This window comes from Anastrepha ludens, chromosome 6, assembly GCF_028408465.1.
Source record: "Anastrepha ludens isolate Willacy chromosome 6, idAnaLude1.1, whole genome shotgun sequence".
Lineage (NCBI taxonomy): Eukaryota > Metazoa > Arthropoda > Insecta > Diptera > Tephritidae > Anastrepha > Anastrepha ludens.
Window position 1 is genome coordinate 26,987,568 of NC_071502.1, and position 9,228 is coordinate 26,996,795.

Consider the following 9,228-nt stretch of genomic DNA (forward strand, 5'->3'; position numbering starts at 1 on the left):
TTGCACCACCCTGTACAATTATAAAAATTATTTTTCTGTACAGTTACAAGAATCATAGGCTAAACCCAGTCACTTCTACATTTAGTAAAAAAAGTTACTCAAAAACCCATTTGGATGATTAATTTTGCGCCACCTTGTACAATTACATGAATAATTGTTGCGTCTTTTCTGTACAGCTACAACAATCAAAAGCTAATCCTACTCATGTTTTTATTTAGTGAAAAAGTTACTCAAAAACTAATTTGGATGATTAATTTTGCGCCACCTTGTACAATTATATGTACAAGAAATTGTTGCTGTTTTCTGTACAGCTAAAATAGTCACAAACTAACCCTAGTCAGGATGGTACTGATTTTTACTTTGGGTTATCACCTCAATATTTTTATTGTCAAATTTACGTGTGGAACTCATTAAAATAATATATTTACCTTCGTCCCCCCTCCCTCATCATTTCACTCCCCATTTTTATTGCTTAATTATCTTGTACCCACTTGGAAACTTTGCCGTCCCATCGAATTAATAGCGGCGTACGCAAATAAGCTTTGGCTATGAATTATAATCAAGAGTGACAAGCTCCTAACTTATTCATGGAGTAAATATTGGACATAAAAACAGGCGCGTATCTACATATGTATGTACACAAGTGTAATCTACCGTGGTGAAAACAAGAAATTGCTTAAATCGGTTTACGCATAAATAGAGATAAGAACGCTAACGCATAATTTCGGATATGGAAAACTTCTACATATCGCGCTTGAAGTGTTAATCGCGATTCGAATAACTTAAGTTTTGGCATACTAGGTTGTTCAATAAGTTTTGCGGATCGATTGAATATATTGATTTATGTTGGTACACTCTTCATATAAACGTACGCGAAGTTTCATTTCAATCTGTCCATTCATTCTTTGTTTACAAGCCATTTACTCGTAGTAGCGACGTGTCCCAGTATTTTCTAAAGTGGAAATAAATCAGGTAACGCGCAATGATTGAATTTTTATTTTTGGAAGGTTTAAAAGCAAAGGAAATTTGTGGTCGAATGTTGAGAGTCTATAAGGACTTTTCGCCATCAATTAGTACAGAAGAAAAATGGGTTGCTGAATTTAAATGTGGTCGTACAAGCCTTGAAGACGATCCACGTCCAAAAACAGCAATAACACGAGAAATCGTAGAGAAAATGCAGGAAATCGTATTGGAAAATCATCAAGTGATTGAAAAAGATTCAGTAGAAGCCTTAGGATTCTCATTGGGCAGTGTAAGCAATACTTTGACTGAAGTATTGGGTTTCAGAAAGGTGTGTGCGCAATGGGTGCCGCATTCGCTAGCAACGGAACAAAAACACATTCGAATGCAACTTTTTCAGCAACATTTAGAGTGTTTTCGAACAAATAAAGTGCATTTTGTGCGTCGGTTCATCACCATGGATGAAATATGGGCCTATCAACACGCTCCCTAATCAAAACCAAGGGCAAAAGACTGGTGTGAACATGGTTCTTGGGCTCCAAAACGAGTTCGTGTCTAGAAATCGATCAATTGGCCAAAAAAGGATCAGTTTTTTGGGATGCAAAAGGAATTTTGTTTGTGGTTGACTTGCAAACTGGTAAAACAATAAATTCTGAATATTTTTGTAATCTTTTAGACCAGCTGAAGGAAAAAATTCGTGAAAAAAATACGCAGTTTGCAAAAGAAAAAAATTATTTTTCAACAGAACAACGCACCGTGTCGCAAGGGCATTTTGACAATGGCTAAAATCCAGAAATTACAGTTCGAATTGTTGGAGCATCCCCCGTATTCACTAGATTTGACCCCTAGCGACTGCCAACTGTTTGAAAACCTAAAAAAATGCATGCGTGAAAAGCGTTTTTCATCAGAAGATGAGGTCATAAAAGCTGTGGAAGCATATTTTGCAGCCCTTCCAGATTCTCACTTCAGCGATGTAATTCATAAATTGAAATCTCGTTGGAACAACTTCGTTGATGTTCCGGGAGACTATACTGAGTAATAAAGTGTATTTCAAGCCATAAAATTGTGGTTTTCTTATCGAACCGCATTGCCACAAATAAACAAGAAAAAGACAAAGGAATTGCTTAGCCTCTCAAGAGATTATATCTCGAAGGTCGTGGCTAGTGTCACCAGTCATTGGCTATTTGGCAGGCATTCCTTGAGGAGTATTCGCCATGAATATTGTAGAAATTGTAGAGATGAAGAGGAGTAGAGCACTTCCTTTGGAATTGTCCAGCCTTAGCTAAAATCAGAGTAGGTCGTCTAAGTAAACGCTTTTTCAATTCTCTTACAGAACTGTCTGGAATGAAGATAAAAGAACAAGGTTCCCGTGTCGCACGGACCCGTAAGGTCTAAATCAGTTGGTCGTACGGACCGACTACCATCATAAACTAACCTAACTTATCGAACCGCAAACTTTATTAAACAACCTGGTATATAAAATTGTGTCGAGGAACGAGAGCTTAAACCAAACAGGAATAATTATTTGAAATCACCTTAAATTGTCATAAGTCGTTTTTTATAAGTTTATGTAAAATAATCTTATCTAGTAAAGCGAATGATTCGATGCTTAGAGGCCTTGAGATCGAAACGATTTTAACCTATTCTCAAACTTTAAATGGGTAAGAATCTCACCTTTCTTGATATAAAGTTTGAGGTTATGATATAAAGTGTTCAGTGGGCCACTTTTGGGAAGCAGAACTGGCGCTGTGGGATGAACCAAATCAAATGTTACGGTGTCTAACTCATACCGCATAAATTAAATTCAGGATTTACCATCCGGTGGACACCCATTTTAAAACCTTTCGTTGGGCACCCGGATCTGGCCTTTTTTCGTGATGTTTGTGGATACTTTTTTATTTATTTATTTTTATATATTTATTTATTGTCTTTGAATGGATACATTCTTACAGACTATATTAAGCTAATGTGCAATAGTTTAGTAGTTACTAAGAAAAGAACGATTTAAGATGATTGACTAAGATGCCATACGGCTATGTAAAATCAACACCAGAATAATTGAAAAGCATATTTAAATCTGCACATGCCCTAGGAATCGGAGCATTTACCCCGTAGTTGGTTCTCGAGAAGCCAATTTTAAAGGTTTTGTACTGTCGGAGCCTCATATTGGGTATATTAAATTGAATTTTACTTAAAAGGGAAGGACAATCAATAGATCTAGAAATGATACGAATAATAAATGAGCACGATAGAATAGATCGTCTGCTATCAAGTGGCTTTAAGTCAATCAATAAACATCGAGAGCGGTACGATGGTACAGGTTCAGAAAAGTTTAAAGATCGGAGCGCAAAACGAAGAAAAACTTTCTGAACTCTCTCAATCCGATTAGACAGACCTATTTGGTACGGTCTCCAAATAACAGCGGCATACTCTAATCTTGATCTAACAAAAGCACAATACAATGTTTTGAGAGTGTGTGGGTTGGTAAATGCAGAACAATTTCGGCGTACGAATGCTAGCATCGCATATGATCGTCTTATGACGTGGTTAACAAGGCTGGTGAAATTCAGCTTAGAGTCGAAAATAACGCCTAAGTCTTTAATTTCCTCAACGGATTGCAAAGGTAGCCAGCAATACTATACGAAGTATGCAAAGTATTGCTTGATTTAGCATATTTTACGTGAAAGCATTTGCTTATATTTAGTGACAAACGGTTTAAATAGCACCAGTTCCGGACATTGTGCAAGTCGGCTTGCAACTTTTCAGAGTCACTAACACTGTTAATCACCGCAAATATTTTAAGATCATCAGCATACAACAAGTGTTCAGCAAAAGAAAAGCAAGAACCAATATCGTTTAAAAAGAGTATAAAGAGAAGGGGTCCTAGAATACTTCCCTGTGGGACACCAGAGGACGCAATAAATGCACGGGATGTCGTATTATCAACGACTACAACGCAGTGCCTATGATTTGATTTGATCCACGACAAGAACGTGGAGTGTATACCCAATGACGCAAGCTTCGACAAAAGTATTCGGTGCGATACTTTGTCAAACGCTTTAGAGAAGTCTGTAAAAATTGTATTAACTTGAGATCTGTTCTAGAAGGCTAAAATGCAGAAATCATTGAAAATAGACAAATTAGTGACAGTGGAGCGACTTGCAACGAAACCATGCTGGTTGGACGATATTAGGCCTTTGACAGCAAAATGTAACTTATTATTCACTGTTATCTCAAAAAGTTTTGAGACAGACGAAAGCTTCGAAATCGGTCTGTAATTGCTAACATCGTTTTTATTTCCACTCTTAAATATAGGCGTAACGGAAGTAAATTTCCAGTCGTCAACAAAGATACCGGAGGACAACGATTTATTAAATATAATTGTAAGAGGCTCAGCGAGACACAAGCGGTTCTTCAGCAAGATGCCCGAAAGGCCATCCGAGTCAGTTTTCGATGTAGACTTGAGCTTTATAATACCCTTGACGACATCGGTAACAGATAGGCACAATGTCCCAAAATTAAGAGGTGAAAAACTATTAGAGGGCAAACTAGAATCGAAGTCTAAGTCGGGTTCAAAATTAGAGCAAAAAAAAGTCGGCAAATAAATTGGCAGATTCTATGGCAGAATTTGCATATTTACCATTATAAAAAACATTGTTTGGCACCGTTGAGCAAGACTTTTCGAAATTCAAGATGTAATTTCTATATAAGAACTTGTTCAAACAGTTAAATTCTTTTAAATGGCAATGAAATTTTGAGTTGTGCATTGGGTCTCCAGACCTTTTATACAGTATAGAAAATTTGCTTTTTAGATTCTTTAGATGCCTAAGCCGTTTGGTATGCCAAGGTGTCTTATATACTTTCTTATCATAAATAGGAATGTGCTTCAAAAGCTTTTTAAAAGGTTATTTACATAAATCGATAGAACATAAAACTTTAGGAAGCTACCTGGAAGCTCAAGTGGTTAGCTATAAAAGAAATATGTTAAATTCACGTCCAAAGTCGAAAAAGCCAGTCTGGCCAGACGCCGGTGCCCAAGGGATGGTCAAAACGCATACCTTCGTTGTAAGGAAGTTAGTAACCTGCACTAAAATCAAGACAATTTAAAAATAAATAGTTTTAACTATGAAAGATCTCCCCTGCAAAACGAAAAATTGTACTTAATAACTTCTTGCATTTAGCACAGATTATATAATTTTTAGGAGCAAAGAAAAATATGTATGTAGGTATGCACGTGTACAAATATGTTAATAAGATATACGAATTCATGCAGCAAGTGGTGCATAGACCACTTACATACATACATATGTACATATTTAATCATGTAATGAATAATCATAGTGTACTGGGTTAGACTTACCGCGACGATTGAAGGGTCGCACCCTCACAGCAACTTTGATTTTATCAGTTGACATGGTGTACTTTTGTTAAGTATATATTCCTTTTGGTGTAAGCCTGTTTACACTCTCCACGCCAATGTGCGATTTTATGTATACTCGAGTTTTTCTGTGGCTATGCGGATTTAATTCCACAAAGCATGGAATGGCGAAAACGCAGAAATTACCCACAAAAACAAAAACAGCTCTGAATAACGCGCGCGAAACAGAGTTTTTGAGTTTGTGTGAACCGCCGCTTGGCCTTACTGCTGGTGGTGGTGGTGCCCCACTGAATGCCGCGGCCTCCAAAGACGGCTGCTATTCTATCGCTGCGGCGCTGGGGCGCTGTGGGAGTACAGTGAATAGTTTTGCTTGTGAATATATCCTCCGGCGAACGCCGCACTTGACGTGCTCCACCCCCCAACAAGCAGTCGGTGAGTGTTGTTAACGTTCCAGTTGTTGTTGTAGTTATTATTGTTGTTGACTTTGACGACAACGGAAACAACGTTGACGATATGAATGACGGTCGGATGTGCGATAAGTGAGAACGCCAAACAGCACGACAACGTTGAATGGCGAACGGCGTAGCAAACGAGTGACGAAGTCGACGTTGGAGCCTTGCGACGCGTTAACAACAACTAGCGAAATACTATATTTGTTATTAGCCTTTGCTTCGTATGCATCACAAAGCGATACTCTAAGCACTGCGCCGCACCTTCCCCACTTTTTTTTTTATTACACAAAAATCAAATGAAACTTGAATGGATTACTTCTGCGTTGTTTGGAATATTTTATATTTGGACTTAAATCCTTTGATTCTTTTTTAGTTTTATGCTTTTGCGTTTTAGTTCTTTCTTTTTTCACATAAACCGGACATATTTCAATGCATTCAACTGCTTCGACGACATAGAAAATATACCTAAACAGTGAATAAAATTTATTAACACTTTGCGCCCACTGCTACAGGCCAAAGCGAGGACTCGTTCGCAGGCATTGAAGCACAAATGCAGCAAAATAATGAAGTAGAGGAGCACACACGCGAATGTCAGGCACTAAGCCGCCTACTGCTGCCGTACGGGTGCTGGTGGGAATGGTTCAAACTGGCTGTCGCATTAATTTTTTGTTTTGGTCTTGACGATGATGGACAAGCAAATATGGCTTGACAGTTTTTTGGTTTGTTTTCTTTTTCAGGTGACTCAGTCGTATGAGCGTTTCAATTTAATTAAAAGGGATGGGTTATTGAGTGAATAGGTGAAAAGTGTGTATATATACCCACACTTATTGTGCCTACCAACAGACTAGAATCTAAATATGTTAACGAAATGTAATAAAATATCTACCCTCGAAATAAAAATATGCATATGAATGTTTACGCAAGACACGCGAAGTTTCTTTCGCCAGTTCAGTACCGCGCAACACCAAAGCGACGGACGTTTCATTGCAGCCTTTTATTAAATTATTGCTGTTTTGTGGACAGCAAACCAATTGGAAGTGTGGCTTTTTATAGTTGCAGCATTGCTATTAATTAATGGAGTATTGTCTACATAAATTTTTGTTGTCTCATATGCTTTTTAAGACCATTAAAAGTGCCTGATTCTGTCTTGACAATTCGTCAGTCCCGCTGTAATGCAGATATAGCAGTGGAGTTTTCTCTCTAACAGAGTTAGGCTAACAACAGCACGAAAGGTTGGTCAAGTTTTAAAGATTTCGCACAAGCGCCACAATTTGTTATAATTTTTCGCATGTCTTTCATTCACATTTGTAATTTGCTAAAACTTCACTTATAAAATTTGTTTTTTTTTTTTTTTTGCTTTTTTCAAACTACTCGCACCAAAATTGTCTTCATAAACAGAATACAAAGCGAAAAAAGTAACGCAGCTGTAGTTTCGAAGACGTGCTGCTATGGCTCGTCTGCTCGTTGGTGTGTTGATTGTTGAAGGACATCAATTCGCGCAGCAAGGTGCGCAGTTCGCGTGCCAACCAAGCGTTCGTTTGTTTAGCCTGGTACACTTCATTTTAGGTATGTATTTTTTATATATTTGCTCTAGTAATTCCAACTAATATTTGCTTCAAATTAGAATGTTTTCCTATTCATTACCACATCACTTGAATATTAAAGCAGCAAATTCCGTGTAATTAATTGCACAAGCCCAAGTATAGGTCGAAATTTCTTAATATTTTTTTTTTTTTATCAGTATGTATATGACACTACGAGTATTAAATAAAAGTTCTTTGTTCACATTTATTTTCTCTTTCCATATGCGAATTTTCTTTGTGGCGGCGCCTAATCTGCTATTCATCGGAAGCAGCGCTCCACTTTTTCACAGCTTCACAATGCACTAGGCCAATTGTGGCCCACTACCACACTAAATCCGCATTAGGAGCAGGCGTAATTGCATGACTACTTTGAACCGTCATCCCCATCCCCATCACCATCACCACCGCCACCACCCTCCAATATTTGCAATAGTTTGAAAGAAAATAATACAAACCGCATTTCAAAGGGGGGCAAAGAAACACAAAATGTTCGCAAAAAAGCGCATATAAATCGCAATGGGGACTGAAAACATAAATACACATACACAAAATCACTTTACTTTCTCTCACACTCTACACACGTTCTTTATTCTTCCTTTGGTGTTTGTTTTTTTATTGCTATCTTTCAAGCGTAGTATGTAGTTGTTTTTGGCTTTTGACTGCTCGCCCATCGCCTGCCCCGGCAAATACCAAATACACAACTCAACAGAAGAAGAATGAAAAAGCACAGCTCCTGCGTCCCACCAACACCCTTCCACACAACAACAACTATCACTTCTATGCTCTTTTGCGCTAACTTTTGCTCTCTCTTCCTCTTCTTACACACACACGCACACAATTTTTCTCATATATTCCTTCACTGGCTTTATGAATCGATTTTATCGCTGCTTTGGCAATTTGCTTTATTTGCTTCAACACCTAAAATTTGCTAATTTTCACATTAATTCAACACACTAACACTTTACGCGTACATTCAATATCGATTTACTGCTTATGGACACGTATATAACAAGTTTTTGCAAATAATTCTAGTGTTTTATTGCAATTTTTCACAATTCTTTAGCAGGTAAAATAGCGACGTATAAAAGAAAAACACTTGACACGAGCGCCATGTTTGACGGATAGACTCTTTATAGACAACCTTTATTTCTACTGGTGTTGCTACTGCTTCTGCCTGGAGTCGCAGACGAAATTCAACCAAACGCAAGCCAACTGTGTCACGCGACATCTACTGGTAGCGTACTTTGAGCGAATGAGCAAGCAAGAAGAACACAAAGATGTGTGTTCAGTGAGGGAATAAATACAAATTTTCCATAACAAAGCAGTTTAGTAATTTTATTACAGCTGGGTTTGTTTCACGATAGACAGAATGTAAAGGCATAGCCCACATCAGAGCGTTGTCAGGCGCTCGGCGGAAAATGTGAAGGGATTAGTTGATTTGAAGAAAGTGTGAATTTTTTGTATAAAAATGTATATTAAAATGAGATGTGCAATTCACAACTGTGCCAGCGAGAAACGCACAGCCGATAAATGTGTAAGTTCTTTGAATTTATCATTGGACGCGGCTTTATTGGAATAGTGGATTCATTGCTGCTGCACGGAAGAAGAATACAACCCGAACCTGAGCCGCATATGCATGAATCATTTCTCAAGTGAAGACAAGCAATGGGATACAATTCAATATGGGTAAAAAATAATGTGTTAATGGTTTATAAATTTAATACCAAAGAGTTTTTTTCCTGCTCCTCAGGTTCTTGCAAGTGGTTGGCTTTCCATTGCTACCACGATAAATTTTCTTATAATGTCTAAGTGCGTGGATCAAATTTAAAAATTATAAAGCACAAATGTGGTCACT

At 37.7% G+C, this 9,228-nt stretch overlaps 1 protein-coding gene across 7 annotated transcripts in view; it reads right to left on the bottom strand.

Annotated features, from left to right (window-relative positions):
• The window catches only part of LOC128867855 (kinesin-like protein KIF13A), a 113,865-nt gene extending 105,283 nt beyond the window's left edge, over positions 1-8,582 (bottom strand). For 2 of the 7 annotated variants that reach the window (XM_054109413.1, XM_054109406.1), the window contains exons 1-2: positions 8,345-8,582; positions 5,321-6,255 (exon numbers count right to left, since the gene is read on the bottom strand). In XM_054109413.1, the coding sequence (XP_053965388.1) occupies positions 5,321-5,375 (55 nt within the window). In that variant the 5' untranslated portion in view covers positions 5,376-6,255; positions 8,345-8,582. The other 5 variants (XM_054109407.1, XM_054109408.1, XM_054109409.1 and 2 more) reach the window with 5 other exon arrangements.
• Between the last annotated feature and the right edge of the window lie 646 nt (positions 8,583-9,228).